This window comes from Strix aluco, chromosome 6 (assembly GCF_031877795.1).
Source record: "Strix aluco isolate bStrAlu1 chromosome 6, bStrAlu1.hap1, whole genome shotgun sequence".
NCBI lineage: Eukaryota > Metazoa > Chordata > Aves > Strigiformes > Strigidae > Strix > Strix aluco.
In genome coordinates this window covers 6,589,142-6,608,702 of record NC_133936.1, presented here as the reverse complement: position 1 = coordinate 6,608,702, position 19,561 = coordinate 6,589,142, and the positions used below count along the sequence as shown (strand labels likewise).

The 19,561-nt window shown below is 35.4% G+C and overlaps 1 protein-coding gene across 1 annotated transcript in view; it reads right to left on the bottom strand.

The window, feature by feature from the left end:
* LRP1B (LDL receptor related protein 1B) overlaps positions 1–19,561 on the bottom strand; it is a 750,913-nt gene that overhangs the window by 29,068 nt on the left and 702,284 nt on the right. Inside the window, exons 80-82 of the mRNA XM_074828545.1 lie at positions 19,149–19,322; positions 18,500–18,625; positions 9,780–9,944 (exon numbers count right to left, since the gene is read on the bottom strand). Coding sequence (XP_074684646.1) covers positions 9,780–9,944; positions 18,500–18,625; positions 19,149–19,322 — 465 coding nt within the window. The remainder of the gene's footprint in view (positions 1–9,779; positions 9,945–18,499; positions 18,626–19,148; positions 19,323–19,561) is intronic.

Sequence of the window (19,561 nt, the reverse complement as noted above, 5' to 3'; positions counted from 1 at the left end):
CTCTTCAAATCATCTTGCTAGGCTGGGTTCCTCCAGTAGCAGAAGATAAATGTTTGTATAGTCAACACTGGTGCCTCTTCAGAATACACTCCATTATTCTCCAATCTGAAGACCTTTACATATAACCACATGAATATACAAATATTTACTAATTCGCTAATAGTCAACTTTACATAACAGTTTTTACTAAAACACAAGTATCTGTGCCTGTTTGTTATCTTAGCCCTCTCATATAATAAATACTGTAACATTAAAAATTGCTGTCCTGCATCAGAGCAAAGATGCCTGTAAGGTGAATATTCAATGTCTGAAAAGTAGTGAACACTTAGGGATGAACTTTTGCACAAAATGAACTCCTAGTCTATAGCTTCTTTTTAAAGAGTTTTAAAATAGTGTTTACACACTGGTGCATTTTCCTCCTATGATTCTTTCTTATTTTAATTTTCCCATTTTTTTCCTTATCTAAACCTAATGTCTAAAGGATTTATAGCTTTGTTACAATTCCATTGTTTTATTAAACTCTTTCACTTTTCCCTGACTTTTTTCTTAAGGCTTATCTTCTTTAAAAAAAACCTTCTAGATCCCATAAAAGTTTTCCATCTCCTGACTTTGTTTTTATATCTCATTGGTAATGTTCTTTTCAAGTAAATGACCTGATGTGTCCAACTAGCCATCTCCCTTCTTACTTCCTAATACTCTATTCTCATTCTTGTTTATCTCTTACAAAACATTATTTTTCCCCCACCCTCCTTCCCTTTGCTTTCATTCAGAGTTTAGGATTTTCTTAAAATTAGGGAAAACAGAGGGAGTTTAAAGCTTTTCTTCTTCCTGGCTTCCTGGTAAGGAAAGAGATGAAGATTAATTGAGAGCTGATGACACTTCTGAAATAAAGGGGTAGACAGGATGGTCTTTATTTGAATCATAAGAAACCCAACCTGCTAGCAATCAAGAGCGTAACTGGGTCAAGTGTAGAGTAAGGGATAGCTGACAGGCAGAGACTCATCCCTTTGAGTAAAGTCACAGGCATATCGTATCTCTGAGTAAAGGACCCATGCATAGGCTAGCAACAGTCAAATAGTAAATAGGTATAGGCAGGACAAAAGGAATGCCTTGTAAGTAGACTACAGAGAACCAAAACCATAACACACATGCTTTACGTAAGTGGTAAAAGTCTAAGAATTAAGATGGAGAACCAAAATGTCTAGTCTTGAATGGGAACGTCAGTATTATTTGCTATAGCAAATTTGGAAGAGGAAGGCAACTAATGGGCTATTGTAAAACTAACACACATTTCCTTGATATCTAGTCTTTGCTGGTGACAGAATAGGGTTCCATGTTAAGAAGTGTTAAAGTCAATCAGATTAGCAAGGTAACTACATAATATACTGCACGTGTGATGCAGAAGCCCTTTGGATTGGAATTACAGGCATAAGCAGTAAAACCAGTCTATTAGATTTTATTATTGACTACCCAATCAAGATAATGATATGACTGTAGAACACAAAAGAGATCAGAGAAAGTCAGGGAATATGTTAATGGTGTGAGACGCCAATTATCCCTATATTTACATTTGAAAAACTTCACACCATGCCATAAAGCAGGAACAAACTTCTTACTTCCTGGGGGGGTGGGTTAGGGAGCACACAAGAGAAGCTATGCTTAACTTGGGCCTGACGTGGTTTAAAATGTACAGAAGAGCCAAAATCCAAAGTAGTCAAATGAGATAAGATCTAAGGGTTACCTTTCCATAATAATCCCCCCTCATCTTCATACTGATCTACCAAGAAATCCTTACTGCTGCCTGACTTACTGAAGCATTACGACTAGGTCCCTTCCTTGCTGTCTTTTGCCTTATTCATTGTTTCCTCATTTTAATATGATGTCAAGTGTAGGTATCCAAAACTACTTCCACATTTGCCTCCTGATGTCTCTTCCCACAGCTGCATCTATGCAATCCTTCTTACCTTTTTTTTTTTTAAACTTCTTTATTTAGTTGACTGTCTTATTAAAGTAATGTAGATTAAACCAAACATTCCATAAACCCCACAATTCTAATTTTCTTCTGGTCTGTCTTTGTTTTAATACTAGGCAATCATTTAATATCATATTTGTTGGAGAATTTTTCAAGGCAAGTGAAGCACTCTCATTTTTTCTACTCTGATTTACTCAGAATGATTTATTTATTCTTTTTTCCTTCACTTACTTCTCACTCCTCTTACATGAAACCCTTCACATAATTCTTTTCTATATTTTCTATTTTAAGCTATGCTAATTTAAAATGTTTTGCAAATCATCGTAAAGGCCATGAGATCAGTTAGTCTCTTCCTCTAATGAGTACAGCAGGAACAAAACCATTGACTTAAAAATAGCTCCAACTAGTTTAATATGCATCAGTCTGGTTATTCATATCTGTCCCCTGTGATCTAAACATTAAATCAAAGATGTTGAACTCAGATGTTAGCACAGATTCTTTTTGTTTTTCCCCATGTATACACTTGTATGTAAATTTCTGGCCCCAAGCCAGGGGGTTTCACACAATCCTTCATCTGAATCAGTGTTTCAATAAAAAAAGGTAAAAAAATTAGTGGTAGAACATAGATCTGGAGGTCTGAAATCAGTTTTTATTATTAATAATCCTCTATTTTTTAAAATGATGGGGCAATGATATTTTCCTAGTTTTTAGAAAAGATTATTCCATTCTTTGCTAATGTAGCCTTATAAATATGCCAAACTGCTGACAGTTATATGAAAATTTAATACAGTGTAGCCTAAACCCCATTTTTGTCACTCAATTTAACATGACTTTTAGTAATGTTAATAGTTCATTGCCTATTTCTACACAGACTGTTGGCATCTAAAAAAATACTAATAATGACATTTTAATCTGCCTTATTCTCATAAATTATTTCTGATGCAAAATGGTTCCAAGAAGTTTAATAGAACTGCAGTATTAAACACTGACAAACAATGCTGTAAGGTTTTGTATCATAGAATCATAATATAGATTTATGTTTGCAAAGAAAATAGTCATGTTAACCAAGATGTCACATATCCTAACTAACAACCATTGCATGGTTTGGAACTTCAGCATTTACACTGCTCATGAAGTTTCAGGCTTAGAGCCGTGCAGACACAGAAGTAAAATTGCCTCTTAATTCCTGACCTTCACCACCACAGAAATGTTCACAACACATTATAGTATAGAAAAATAATAATAAGGAAAGTGGTTCATGGAAAGCTGAACTGCTTCAAATTCAGCTAACCATTTTTTGATGTATTTTATGTAAAAATAAGCAAAAATCATTTTCTGAAAGAAAACACCAAAAAAAATTCCATTTTGAGCTCTTCCTTCTTCAGTGCAATCAACTGGATTTACTGTATGAGAATACTGTCTTGTTGTCCTCTGCCTATTACAGATCAGCATCCTAGCTTTCACATATCCTCTTCTTTAGTTTCCTTCCTAACATAATAATCCCAAGAAAAACTTCTTGCTTCGATTACCTATGTTGAAAAATGTTGTTTGTCAGTGTCAGGGAGGACAAGGTGGCAGCACATTCCCAGCATCTCATGTGTAAATGTTCCCATTTCAAAACCACAGTAATAGTATCTAGAGAGCAAGAAGCACAGCTTTTTTTGTTCAGGATTTCTCCACTCTCAATGATTTACAATGGAAGTGCATGCACTTTTACTATTTACTATCTCTAGGCCAATTCTTGGATACACTGATTTTCTCACTATGTATAAGCAAATGGAAATATAATGTAGTCCCTATATTGATGAGAGTATTTTGTATTTAAAATAACATTTTTTAATTTTATTTTTGTATTCTGAATAACAAATTTAAAGAAATGAATTGCAGAAAATACGTTAAAGGGTGCCTGGTAAGACATATAAAACAAGTAACAAAAGGAAATTTCTCTGGGGAAACAATGTACTTGAAAGTCACTATTCTCTGAAGATTCTCTATGTAGCCTCTCTCTTAAAAAATAATAATGTACAAAATATTTAATCTTAATTCCAGAAGTGATAGAACTTGAAACAAACATAAAATTCTCACATATTTTTTCAAATGCTTTGCACAGAATTTAGTAAATTAAAGGAAAATTTATGGTTACCCTAGGACATATGAAGTTATTTTTGGCAGTAGGACATGAACGAAATATGCTAAGTTTTTGGCATGAAGATGAAATGCAATTTCCCCCTCTCTTACAAAGAAAAATAATCCATAAAAAGATGATATGGATCAAAATCCTACAATGTTCAGTAAGGTTTTGATTACAGAGGCTGTAGTTACTCCTAGTTTGCCAATTTAATTTGCTATATAATAGCAAATAACTTTTCAAATTACCTTCAAAAATAGCTAATAAATATTTTAGTGCACCATCTCTAATATCTAGGTGATTTCTTTTGGGAATGCAATCATGTATCTTAAACTCCTATTTAGATTTATTTTGTAATGAACAGAACTCTAAGGAGATCAACTTTGATTCATGCTATTGCCTCAACAACAGAAAAATATTATGCATTTTGAATGACCACATAAGGTATTTTGCCATTTAAAAAAAAAAAAAAGGAAAATAGCACTATTTTTGTAAGCTTTCTGCAAGTTTTGAAACACGAGATCATCCAGATGAATGCCTGCACCAAGACATCAATTATTTATGTCTTCCAATGGTAAATTCAATACCAGCAATGTCTGTGTTTTAAGTTGTTATGTACATATTTGATTTGCATGTTTCACTTGCTGTCACTACTAAAGAAAACAATGTGTCACTACACCAGCCTACTGTAAGTAATATCATGTCTTCTGGAGTATTATCAGCAGTCTGTGGGAATCACATTAATTCATTTCTGTGTGGCTGATGAACCATAATTAGCTTTACTGAACCAATAGTAGTGGAGAGAAGCTGTATTACTGTACATAATTAGCAGGTGAGCTGTTTGGGATCAATCCCAACAGATATACATTCTCTCCATGCTGTGACAGAAAGGGAGAAAAGAACAATCTCTAAATATAGTAGTCTCAGAGGCTGCTCTTATCAAGGCTGGCTGTGGCGGTTCTTTTGGGACCCTTAGATCAGCCGTGCACCAGACCAGACAGCCTCAACATCTAGCTATATACCACCCCTCGCGCCTTCCCACAGGCCCTGTCCTGGCGACAAGGTGATTTAGCATCCCCCTTTGAGACTACCGGGACTGATGGGACACCAGCAAAGTAAACAGGTTCTTCACTGACAGTGCTTTCAGTATGCACCATCGTGTCCCAAAATCAACTTCTTTTGCTTATCAAACAGAACATAAAATGATATCTACTTTATAATTTTTTTTTTAGAATATTTCATCAATTTTCATTTAGTGGAAAGATAATAATTCTTCATTCATTTTGATACCAACATCACAATTCTATATGGTTAGACATACCCTTCGTACTTTGAGTATAGCACAAATACGGATTTATCTAATTTTGTGAACTAGTCAGATCTAGTTAATGTGTTCAAGACATTTAGTAAATTATTGCTCCAACATTTTTACTTAAAACTGTAAGGAAAAAGGAAGTGCATTTCATGGCAACATTTAATTTTTTTTCCAAATTCCCATTAATTTGGCTTACTGGAAAGTGTTCATTATTATACCCAAACTTTTAATTACATGTCTCAGATGTGTACTTTTAATTAACTGATGACATTTTCTTTGTTCAATTATTGTAGTTCAATACAACTGTCATAAACTTATAAATTTTAATTAAAGCTGCCCCAATCTCTAGCTATATAATGTTCACATAGGAATTTGCCAAAAGGCTTAGCAGTAAGTAAACCGACAGTGAATAATCCCTGAATTGCCAGTGGGATTTGTTTAACAAATTATCATTTGTGTGCAGATAATGAGGTTCTACAACTTAACACATCCAGCAAAGATTTAGCACAATCATGTTTTAAAAAATGAGTAATACTCTGCAATTTACTTAATTAGTTATCACATTACTATTTTATATTAGGCGGTGAAAGAGAACAGGATTTACACATTCACTAGAACACACACATTCACTAGAAGAGTATTTAATTTGTTGCGTCATTTTATTCATATCAGAATACAAGGAAAGGTTTGTTTTCAGGATAACTCTTCCCTGGTTTTCGAGCCAGAAGCCAACAGTGTGGAAATTCCCTCACTCCTAGGGAAGCCTCCCAGCAGCAGGGACCCTGCAGAAGCTCATCTCCCTGTGAGGCTGAATTCACTGGCAGTCCTGAAGCTTTCCAAAGGGTACGTGTGGAATGGCACTCGTTAGACTGACTGCATCAAAGCTGTTTGAGTTGGTTAATATACAAGAACTGATAAGGGCAATCAGGGCTTCTAAGAAAGACAGAGTCAAGCAAGCTGAAATTATCACAGGTCATTTACATTTTGCGGCTAGGATTTGGATTGGCACTCACACACATATGGCTTCTGCAAGTTCCAGAGGAAAAAAGCTCCATAGTTTTGAACAAAAATGAATTTTAAAAAAGAGAAAAATGGGAAAATATGTGCAACTTGATTGCATCAGTTTAGCAGGACCTATTGATGAAGCAATTGTATAATGGATCAAAAGTATAACTGCTGCTTTTTGAAGAACTGGTTGTGAGCATGGTAGTACAGGAGGTGTTATGCACATATAGCAACAGCACAGTAGCTCAAATTAAAATTATATTGAGCTGACTTTATTTTAAAATAGTAATTTTATACTTCCCAGAAATGTGAGGGAATTCTCTACCAGAAAAAAGTGTGCAATGTACCTATTGTTAGCAGACTGGTCAACCTGGTAGTATGTAATATTATAAATCTAAACACAATATAGTGCTTAAGTTCTACAACCATTAAGGAAAAACTGAGAAATTTCTGGTAAGAAGGAACCTTTTTTATTCCTACATGTAGCAACGTGCAAGAATAAAGTAACATATTCACTAATGACTCTCATATGAGCCTGACAAAGCAAATCAACTCTGCCTTGAAGGCTGAGACAACAAGGACAAGAGTGAATGCTGCTCTGGTCTGGATTTCACACCCTCCATCCAAACCAGGAATGGCACATGCAGCCCCTGCAGCTACATGTGCACCCACTGAATGCAAGGGCTGAACAACACGCTTTGCACAGTGGTATATTAGACTGGAAAGAGGAAACAGTTGTTGCAAAAACAGTTGAGAAATTAAGCTTTTTTGACTTAATTACAGTTTTCAATGCTTTTGGGAAGTCCAGTTTAGCTTCCCTCTGTAAGAAACATAATGGCCTTAGTATATCATGAATTAGATTAAACTAGGATAAGGGGACGTCTCACTGACATGCTAGTTTGTTTCAGTAACACACAATTTATGGTCTGATATAGATAAGAAATACAGTCTGATAAGAAATAGAGATTTCTTCTTAATAGAATATTTACAGGGTCCAGGGGCTAGGCATGCAAGGAAGATGAGATGCGGATCAATTTTAAAATTTTTTCTGGAATGCTGGATGGAGTCACTTTGATTTAGAAAGATATGCAGTCTTTTTTTCCAGATCTCCAGCACATGAAAGTTATGGCATGGGCTTCAAGGCATGGCTAGATTCATGCATTCGAAATGGCAGGTAGGAAATCTGGTTAACTTGAAATATGATTATTAAAAATTTAATGAAACTGGGAAAGTGGACACAGCACAGCAAAGAATATTCCTATCAGCAGGTATGCCCAGGAAGAGTCATCAGAACCAGCTCTATGTTGGTGTCGGCCCATAAAGGCTTGGCACACTTTGGCTATGCGTGGTACAGTAAGCTTTAGTTGCAGTTAAAGGTTTGGATTCCCAAAAATCATGCAATTGAATAATGAAATGTGGACTGTGGTGACATCCATGCTGGCTCTCCTGATGCATTTTTGGTGCAGGCACATTATCCTGTTTGAGACCAAGCAGAAATAAGGCTAATGCACCTCCAGACCCTCTGTAGCAGCTGGGGTCATGCTTAACAATTTAGCAGAAGTATATTGTAGAATCTGCTCATATCTCTCCTTTACTCACTGGTGACCAAACCTACTACACTTATTATTTCAGCAAGGCTGAGAGACTTCAGAAGCTGGATTTAGCAGCGGGGAGAAGAAATATCCAGGTGATAGCATAGCTGTGTGAGCACAGCAAGTGTTAGCTGCCTGGTAAAGAAAACATGAGGTGAGTGAGCCCTATGGCTACTGCCAAAAGAAAAGGATTAAATAAAACCCTGGGGTCTCTGCAGGATTCGGAACCAAGCTGAGTTCTAGGAGCTGAGTTATTAATTTTAGGAAGTCTTCTAACCCCACAAAAGTATCAATTAAATGCCAGACATGTAAAGATGTGGGAGCATACATCCTCTCTTCAGATGACAAGGAAGCTCTACATGTCATTTAAATCACCCATGACTTACTTTCATCCACTTGCATGTCCTCACTAAACATGCATTGATCTCACTACATTGATAAGAATCTCTGCTTATCATCTGTCAGTCGTTCCACCGGCTGTAAGAAGCAGTTTCAAGTATAATTAATCAACTTCAAGTACAAGTAATTCTCATTTTCTAATATTTAGTCATTATTAGTGATGCTAACTGTGAACAACATTATTAACACCCAAGTACTCAGACCAGAAAAATCCTCTGTTTGGCACACAACAGATTGCTAGATTTGCATTCACTTGGATTTTTGCCACATCTCAGTCAATACGAAGAGACTCCAGAGAAACCAGCATAGTAAGTGAAGCTAAATTACTAAACTATATAAGCTGAAGTTAATTAGTAAGGAGTTCTGAGGAAAACATTGAGATCTAAGCCCCCTCTGTCACAGAGACTAAGATACCTAATTCTGCATTACAAGGTGCGCTCTCTGTGCTAAACTGTCACAAACTCCTGTTCCAAAGTCAGTACTTTTCTTTCTGAGATCAGGGTGTTGGTCACTTCATCACACAGGAGAAAATGATTCATACCATATTCAGCAGCTGATAGGCTTCTGGGAAGAAGAGACTAGACAGTAAACTCTTCTCCAGCTGTACTACTTTGAATCAAATATTTAAGTATTCCTTAGAGCAGAAAATAGAATTCAACTTTTCCTTTCTCACAGAATTACTAAATTTTAGAGTACTTCTTATCACACTTTCCCTCTCTAACCCAAACACTAATTGCACTACACAAGCTACAACAGCTTACCTGTTAGGGACAAAGATCAACTGTCAAATACCCACTTTTTGACAGTTAGGATAATCTCCCTGAAGATAAGAGATGTAATTTCAAACTCCTTCACAAAAATAAAGGATATGAGTTCTGATTAACTAAATTTTCCTGAGAATTAGATGACTAAAATGCCTATTTCATGAATTCCAGTAAGACAAAGGTAAAAGATTGAGGTCACAGAACTCTGTGATTTAAGGAAATATCTCTGTGCATAGATGTAAAAATTTAGAGAATTGATATAAAGAGAGAGCAAGATGTGTGGGGTTGTTCCAGATGTAGTTTGTCTGGACCTTACGCTTTACAATTCCATTTCTACACATCAACATGCGCATCTTTATACTGAATACTTACTTATATGCTTCCTTTTCTGGGATGAGGCTTAATTCTGCTAAAACACTGAGATAAGTGAATGAAAAGCACTATTGATTATAAAGCATATGTATGGTGTATATACTGCTAGTTTGCACATCATTTAAGTACAGATCAAAGCAAATAAATTACAATGAGAAAAATAATATCACAAACAAGGAACAAATTCAAACATTTGAATGAAGAAGTTATACAGCTGCTCAGAAATATTTACCGAGGAGAGAGGCTCCACAGGTTCCTCCATTCTGGCAGTAATTGTAGCAATGATTAGTTTCACACCTCTCACCGGAGTAACTTGGCCAGCAGTGACATCGGGGATCCCCCTTCTCATTTATAATGCACTTTCCTCCATTTTCACAAGTTAATTTACAGGTATCATCTGCAGCAAGAGCACACATGCAGAGTTCTTTTCAACAATCCCATTTCATGTAATTGGCAAAACAGAACTTTGCATCTTAAATAGAGCTATGGGTCTCTTTCGGGGGGGTGTGTGTGGGGTGTGTGTGTGTGGAAATACCACTTTTCAAAATGGAGACAGTAAACTATCACTTCTGTTTCCACAGTGCTAGAAAATAATACGCACTTAGAAGACCATAAGCACTGGAAAGGCTGTCGGAGTGGTGGGGGCTGCACTCGCCTGCACAGCAGGGCTGGGCGCTTGTACCCTACTGAGCTGGGGGCCTGTGCGTGGTGGTTACATTTCACCCAAATGATGCTGCAGGAAAGTTGACCTCCTCAGGCTGTAAGTTAGTAATGACAGTATGAATTCCTGTCTGAAATTATCATTCCTAGTTAGTTTAAGAAATGAAAAATTAATGTTGCTTTCACCTGGGGGGAATCTCATAAAACTTCCCAGTCATTTTCTGGTGACCTCAGCCTTTTCCTATTTGATTTTCTGGATCTCTCTTTCACTCTATTAACTAACACCCTTCTTAACTAAACCCTATCCAAAATGTTTAAAACAAAATTATTCAGCCTTTAAAACCTCCTCAAAAAATGATATTTGCATACTAACTTGTTGCTCCTAAGCCATATTGGCTGATTTATTTTCTTGTCTGCTCAGTCTGTAAAATCACTGAGAAGAGATACTGCCTGCTGCTCTGCATTCATTGAGTGCTTATGGCAGTAGTGCCACTGTCTTAGCAACGAGGTACGAGGTGACACAAATTTTGATTGGGCTGGATTCCATCTTTCCATAAAGCTGTTTTGCAATTAGAGTTGTGCCTGTCTAGGACATACTTTGAAAAAGAAATCTCTATTCATTCCAGTGAACAAGATATAAATTCATTCAATGACACCAACAAGAAATTAATTATAGACTAGCACGCATGCAATGCTCAAACATCCAAATAACTGTAATCCTAAAAGAAATAGACAAGCACCTTTTCAGCCCAAAACATGCTTTCAGCAATAAGACCTCTCATTTCTCACACAGCAAAATAAATCCTGTGAAGCCAGACTGCTTCCTAACTAATCCAGCATTTGAGCCTACATGGTTTTTAACAAAAGGGATACCACAAACACTGAGAAGTCTTCAGTAATATATCCACCAGCTGCAGATGTTTTGCTGAATTAATCTGTTTTTGTTAAACAACTAATGAAAAAGAGTCAAGGTTCCCATTTGTCCTATACTTGTTGAGGTCTGACATTAACTCACACAGGCACACCTTTAAGCATCCTTTTTTTTGATGTTTAAAGAAACATATTGTGTTGTAAGTGCAGAATTTAGGAATGTTGGATATCCTTGAGCTGAATAGTTCTCTCCAGCACAGATTCTGCAGAGTCCAGTAATATAACTGGACTTATGCTGCAGCCTTTTTTTGGATGCACCCAAGTCTCTCTCTCCTGCCTGTGTATGCCCCTCCTTGGCAGGGTCTGGTTGCCTCTGTTCACAGCCAGTGCTGAGATGGTGCAGACATGTAACCTGGGATCAAACCTATTTAAACAAAACTTCTGGGAACAGATCATCTTTCAGGCAATTGAACCTCTCTCAAATTAAGCATAAACTAAACAACAAATCTAAAAGTTATTGCGTGGGACTGACTGGCACATCATTATTTCAGGTGTTTTACAGTAAAAACATGAAACACCATATGCGCTTAATTTTTTTTTGTATCCACTCTGGATATATACATCTTCTGTAACAAAGCTCCTTTGTATTTGGGAGTCTGAGGATGCCTCTGTGTTTTATTTATTTGAGTGGTTCATTAAATCCTTTGATGTTCCATGAACCATTCTTCAGTTACTCATTATAGAAGTTGTTTAAATGGATAATGTAGCATATCTTATTGGAGAGAAGGTCTATTTTTGTTTTGCTTATCTTATCTGTTTTACTTATCATTAGTCATGTGTTTATAGAGCAGAACTTGGTAAAAATGGAATAAATAACACTGAAGTACAGACAAGTGCTCATTTTTATGAACCTTTCTGATAACACATTAAAAACATGTTGCATTTCTCTTTCAGAGCAATTCCGCAGAATTAAGACATAAAATTTGAGAAAAAAAAAATGCAGGAATTAAGACAGACGATGAATTCAAGAGAAAAATAAGAGTATCAAAGGCATATTTAGATCTATAAAACATGAACTACAAACTTGAAAGTTATCCTAACTGCACTAAAAATCACATGCTTTCATATTTTCAGGAAAATATACTGAGCTAAAAATTGCCCACAGTAATGATTTTCTAATCCAACTGGCTTTCAAAGATTTAGACACTCATGTCTCATACTTTTAAAATGCAATATATGTTATAACTTGTATGCAATAGTCAACGGAGAAGGTTGCTGAAAAAACATAAGAGTTTGTAATATTTTGTATCATTATAGATTATTAAAATTTGCTACTGATATTGTTCTCTACAAAACATTTTAAATCAAAGAGTTTCAATGCAAATCTAATCTGAAACAGAGAAAAGTTACTACAACAATTTTGAACTTTAAATAAGCTAAGAAATAAGACTGAAAGATGTAACGGATAAGCCAGTTTTAAAATAGTATGTTAGACTTTTTAACAATACAGGGGTTTTAATGCTGCTGCTTTGTTGTCTGAAGGTAAATACAAGAATCAAATTACTCTTGCTCAACTGAGTACAAAAGGGGATAAGATGCCTTTGTGTGGGAGACAGGAGCAGAATGGTCCCATACAAGAAGACAGGAAGAAAAAGAATACAGGAGAGAAACACAGAAGAATTGTTATAAAAAGCTGAATACTCTTAATTTGAATTACTGAATAAAAACCTCTGAAAGAAGAGCTGGGAACAGCTCTAGTAAGCATCTAGTATTGGAACAAAGTATTTTTTTTAAAAAAAAAAATCAGGAAAGTTTTTATCTGGAGTCAATTCAATACTGCTCTGATCTTGCTGAAACTCAGACTCAAAGATGTCTCAGCTGCTCTTTTCACTTCTGAAATGACAGAAGTAAATAATTTCACTTGTTATCCTACTCCTAGTCTAGCTACAGGATCTCCCTAACATGAAAGAAAGGAATGGGTTACAGGTCATGTAATTTTATATATTCTCTCCTAGCCTGGTTATCTAGTCTTCTGCTGCCGCCTTCTTCCTGATATGACTGACACAGGCATTAATGGATATATGGCTTATTTGCTCCGTCTTTGACTCTTCCTTTTAACAGAAAGAAAAAGGAAAATCTTACACAGAAGAAACACTGATAAAGGAACAAAACAAAGCTTTGTGAACTCTACTGGAATTTTTACTTTCACTCGTTCATTTTTTGATATTCCATCCCTCTCGCCCAATCACACACACACATTTATTGGCATTTCTATAACAACCCTTTCTTTCTTGAGAAAAATGCATTTTACTTTTTGCTATTTTTTCCCTTTGAAATATCCACTGAATTCTGGAGTAGGCAGTTAAATGGGGAGATAACGCTGTAGAGCACAAGCTTCATGAACTATATCCTCTGGGACAAGAACTGTTTCCCTCCTCACAGTGGAAAATACTCATCTCATGGGGCAGAAAGGTATTTGTTCTTGCCTATCCTTCAGACAAGGATATAGCTCATCCTTCACAGAGCTGAATGCACCTATTCTATAGAGCACAGAGTTCTAATGTTATGGTAAGGTTGTATAAATCTTCCTGTTCCTCCAGATGATGATCTTACTATCTGCCAGCTTTCCATATGCTGAAACTTATCAGAACAAGTTGTAATCCCCAAATTTTGTCTGAATGCTGTAAGACAGATCTTCCTCTTCATTTTCCCTTCACATTTCCTTTTTTTCTTTTAAAAATCTGTTTGCTTTACAATTTGAAATGGAAGAGAAGGGCTAAGAAAAGGATGCACAGTGAGAAAAAGCTGACACCTGCTGTAATGCAACCCATTTTTTTCTGTTCTGGGAAATACCAGTCCCAACAGGAATCCCTTTGTAAATACAGAAGATACTGCTGTAAACAAAAGATTTTTTTTCCAACCAGAAGCAGACTTCTGTGGACCCCTGTTCTATCTGATGCCTAAAAAGACTGAAAGCGGGAAAAAAACCAAGATAGCATGGATTGAACTGCCATAGCTTTTGCTAGTACAGCTTCCTGAGGCAGACTTTTTGGGTGAAAAAGAAGATATATAGGGATTAAACTCTAGATCCCCAGCCAAAGCACTTGGTCTGCCTGCAATCTATGTGTACAGTGGGCAAGTCCCCACAGAAATGTGCTGAAGGAAACACGATGATAAATTAAATGTTTCATCTCTGTTCAGAAGCAACATCAGATCTGAGTCTTCATAATTTTTCTCAGGCTTTTCATCCAGCCAAGAGAGCACAAATACTCCCTTCTTAAAATGAGAGTGATAAACGTGCAGCTCCAGAATACGGAACTCTTGGAAGTGTTCATTACTCTTGCTCATTCAGCTGTGGTACACACTGTCTTCCTCCAGTGCAAGTCTCTGTATTTTCATCCTCCTGGTACATTTTTAGCTTCATTGTGCTGCATACAATTAGATACAATAAACCTAATGGATGCAAATCCAGTGGTCTTCTTTAGGAAAATGAAGTGGTACTCTACCCATTTGAAAACTAAATGGTAGCTTCTAAACTGAAAAAGTCAGGCCTGCTATAGTCAATAAATAAACCACAAAAGAACTGTGCTCTGTCAATCATAATCATCTAGGGAGAAATGAGATGGAAGGTTATCTGGGAGCACACAGGAACTTGCTTTCATTTTGTTACAAAAACATTCTGAATGATACAACACACATATGTTGTAATAATTCCATCTTGAAAAAGCCAAATCTAACCCAAAAGCTGTTTCTCATCAGTTGTGTGAGATGCTGGTGGAACAGCTGTCTGAAGCAATCTGGATTCAATCTTACAGAAAGTCACTGAGGATTCAATATTTAGAATTCCTCACGTAGGATTTACGAAGAAAAATCAACTGAATGGATCAAGCCAGTAGGAATATTATGCAGAATTTCAAGACTTAGCTCAATTTTATTTTGTTAAAAAAATCCCCAACAATCCAATAAACAAGAATCCAAGCCAGTTTTTGGGATATAGTCACTAGAAACAGAGCAAGACAGAGATTACCTACCAGTCACCACCAACCTTAAGGTAGACTGACTAACAAGAAATTGTACAAAGTGTGTAAGGCATCTTTATAACAGTCATGCCAAGAACTTCCGAAATGAAGAATAGCATAATAATGTTGAAAATAATCATTATTTGTTGGAAGGCATTTTTCACAAAGATAGAGACATATGCACTGTCAAAACAGAATCTTCAAACACAGACTCTCCTGGGGTCACTGTTCAAGATGGATGGGAACTGGAGATAAGTGTTCCATTTTGACTCTGTCAAGCCATGGAAATCTACTTCTAGCTTCCTTACTACATTTTAAAAGACACAAAACACCTAAAGGGACTAAAAAGTTTTATGAATGTTCAATATACTACTGTTTACTATTGTAACTTGAATTATATATCACTCAAAAAGTACAGTTTAGTCACACTAGTTCTTGATCTCCAAAACTACTACTAATTTGTGAAACTAAAAGACTTCTTACATTACGTGAAATAGTTACTGTGCAAGTACAAAACAACCAGTACACCTCAATTCTATTACTACATGAATGACGTCCATTAAGAGACTTAAAAAGTTGAGCGTTCAGATCTGTAAATTAGTGGTGTTATATTTTTGAACACATAAAACATAATGTACATAAATCATTGTAACCTATCTACTATACAACTATTGCATTGTGATCAAACCAGTAACAAAACCAAATGAATAGATCGGTTAAAAAGTGTTTAACAGATACACATGTCTCAAATTAAAATCTTCTGGACTTCATTCTTTTAGGGACAAATGAGAAGACCACCAAAACCAACAGGAATATTTCAACTGACTTCTAATCAGGATTTTATTGCAGACCAACAAAAAATATGACTATATAACCTCCCTTTGGATTAATGTCAGGTCACTCTTCTATAATACACAGATTTTGACAGCCACGTAAGGCAGGAATTGCTGTTTGGGGTTTCTGACATCCATAACTATGCCAAAAGTGCTCTCAGACAATGAAGACAATATAATGGTAGATTTAAACAAGCTGAATGTGTGTGGTTTGGAATATTTCATATACATTTTCTAGCTCTTCATCAGAAAAGAAAAGGAAGACTACAGATTTTTTTTTCTTTTTTTTAATTCCATACTGTATAATTTCCTAAAGGAAAAGAACCTGGTTTAGAACTTGACTTGTCTTTTGTTTGCAGGCTATTAGTGATCTATTAACAGCAAGTGGGTTGTTAGCCAGCCATTAACTATAAACCCGGATTAATTCAAGATGCTGATCTTGAGGACAACTCTGACCCTTCCAGGAATCTCTGCTGAACCTTGGAAGCCTAAGTGGAGTGTCAGCATGAGACAAACATTTAACATCCACTTCATACTTTTTAAACAAAATCAAAATAGTGCAAAAACATACACTTTTTAGTGTGCTGTGCTACTGAGGCTTGTTTCAATTCATAATTTATAATCTGTGAGGCTACAAAACCTTCAGTCTACTATTACAAAAATAACATACAAGAAAAAATGTACAAAAAAGCATATGCTAGGCATTACTTGAAATATAACTGTAATCAGAAAACTAAGAAACACTTATTCAGCAGCCCTTTTAAAAGGCATAACAGATATTGAAGTTGTGGGAAGATACTGAAAATTATCAATATATTAAAAATGCTTCTCTAGGCATTTCCTATCTATCCATAAAAATTTACAACCAGCAGTGAAATAATTTAAAAGCCTCTTCAGATCTTTCTCTAATAAAAACATACCTTCCTGAAAACTCTACTATGGCATAATCCTTTGCCCCACTAGTAAAACTAGCATTACTGAAATTACAGGTTCAAACTACTACCAATCACCAGTGAAAAACAATATTCTTTTATTTGTCCTTTCTCCAACACCTAAGTAGTAAGTATGGGTCATTTGAAATAATTTTCAGGTGGTACTGTATCAGCAGAAAACCTTGACAAGTATCCATCTTAGACAAACAAAGAGCTGACACTTGGAGGGGCAGGGAAGGTGGATGCTCTCTGAAGACAAAGGGTGTTTAGACTGACTTGTCTCAAGAGTTAGAAACCTTGTACACTACACTGATGTTTTCTGTGACACCTACTTCAATGACATCACCTCTCCCCTAACAGTGGAAATTGTTGTAAAACAGCTGTAATCTACTTTATAGTTTTATAACTATTATATAAATACACATTGATAGATATTCAGCCAAGGGTGTACAGTAATAAAGCTTTTATTTACTGTATTTTTGCTAGAGCATGGTGTAGTACATATAAAAGTTGGTACTGTAAATGCATTGCATACAATGTACTCCTACACAAGCAAAAACCATGAATGGACTTGTTATATAGGACAAGTTTTCTAATATTGTTTTATGCTCTAAGTTATTCTTGAATTTCTTGATAAGGAAAGATAAATGCTGCTAGACAGGACAGCTTTATTAATACCACATCATAAACCACAAAAACACAGTTTTGTTAATTCAATATTTAATGACTAGGAAGTATAAATAGGTGAGATTTTCTCCACAGAATGATGACATTTCAGGTAAATTAATTTAATTGCTAAATTGAGCATTTTAAGTACTGTGAATCTCACCTAAATATGTATCACTTACATTTCTGAGCCTGGAATTAAACATTAGAAAAACATCCTAATACATTCTGACTTTTCATACACGTAAAAAATCCTATTCTATGATTTCTAGAACCTTTTAAAATTCAAGCTGGTTAAGGATTCATTCCAGCAGTCTGACTATCTTAGGTTTGGCCTTGATTAGAGTGGGAATAGTTTTAGAGTGCTTAATAATCTTCTTCTATGGAAAAGATTACTTTTTTTCCCCATAAAATATAGCAAGAACGTAATAGGACTTTTACCATGAAGTCTAGTTTCCTGTGTCTTAATAGTCATTGTAGATGTTACTGAAAGATATAATTTTAGATAAAAATATTTCAGTTGTTTTTTTCTTTTTTTTGCCTGTTACTTCAAAGTCATTATTTGCTATGTTGCTCTTACTGCCTTTTCACTATTGCTGCAGTCTAAGCAGAGGTGTTTCTTGATGGTCTTTGAAATTATTTTTTTCTCCTGAATGGCTAATGTTTAATTTGGAATCCCAAATGCTTCAGAGCTTTTCAGACTTCTTTCGGTCGATCTATATACCCATTCACTTTTAAATATCATCTTGTATCAGTTCAGCTGAAAGCTAATTTTTCATTTTGATGAATATAAACAGGGTTTTTTTGAATGAGGGATTTTGTTTCTTCATATTTCATTTCCATTTCAGGTAAGTAATACGTATATTGAACAACATCACAAAGCTCTTGATTCACAGACACTCTAGCCTTTTGCAATGACAAAAACTGACCAGTTGTTTATTTTATGGTTCTTAAGCAGTTTTCAATACCTACCTAAGAGGCTCTGATCAATGCATGTTCCATTCACCAATGATTTTCCTTCTGGACAAGCACATGTTGCACCAGAAGGGTTGAGTAAACAAATGAATTCACATGTCAGGTCCAAGCATGGATTAGGCACTGTTTAAAAAGACAAAATATTAAAAATATTGATTTTTTTTTTTTTAAATAGAATTACACTGTGTTCTAGAACTAGGAAAAAATAATCAGACATAAAAATTCTGATACACTTCCACTTTCCAGGTTATCAACAGCCTGAAGTCAATGAACACACTCGCTCAAATGGCAGTGCAAGACTCACACCAGAATAGAATTTATTCCAGTAACAAAAAATGTATTGGTAATACATAGTAAAAAACCTCATCTTATTGTGGCTAGAGGTATTTGTATTCAGCTCTCTTCTAATTTTTTTTCTACCTCATTTACAGCACAGGTACACAAAGCAAGCATTTCTCCAATGTCCTTTCAAATGAGAGAAAATGCATCAAAAAATCTAAATCAAACTTATATAAAGAAATATGACTAAATCTATTTTCAGTTTGTACAATCAGGCTCTGTTTTACATTTATACAACTTGGTTACTTTTTTTTTCCCTGAGGTGAACTTGCTCAGTATTGAGTTTAAAGTAATTATGCTTACTCACAGTCCATTTGTTTGTAGCGGTGAAAAATCAAGGCACTTTTTGCTTTATCAACATCCACACTTAGATATTCTACAAGGCTCCTGCCAAATTTGTGTACTCTAAATGCACCGTTTTTAGGACCTGCTCCATAGATGTAATCCTCAAAAATGTCAATTCTATGTGGATGCAGTAGACCTTAAATAAAAATTAATAATAAATACAAAAACATGTTCATATTCAAATAATAAACAACTTTGTTTTAATAATAGCTTCAATTGTATTATTGCAATTACCACCTAAAGGCATTATTATTCAGATAGCTTGTTTTGTACCCACAAAGATTGCCTCTGAAAAAGCAATCTTCTTAAACAGAACTCCTCCCATACTACAGGCTTTCCACACAATTCAGTCTCAGAAACTGATTGATTATTGAA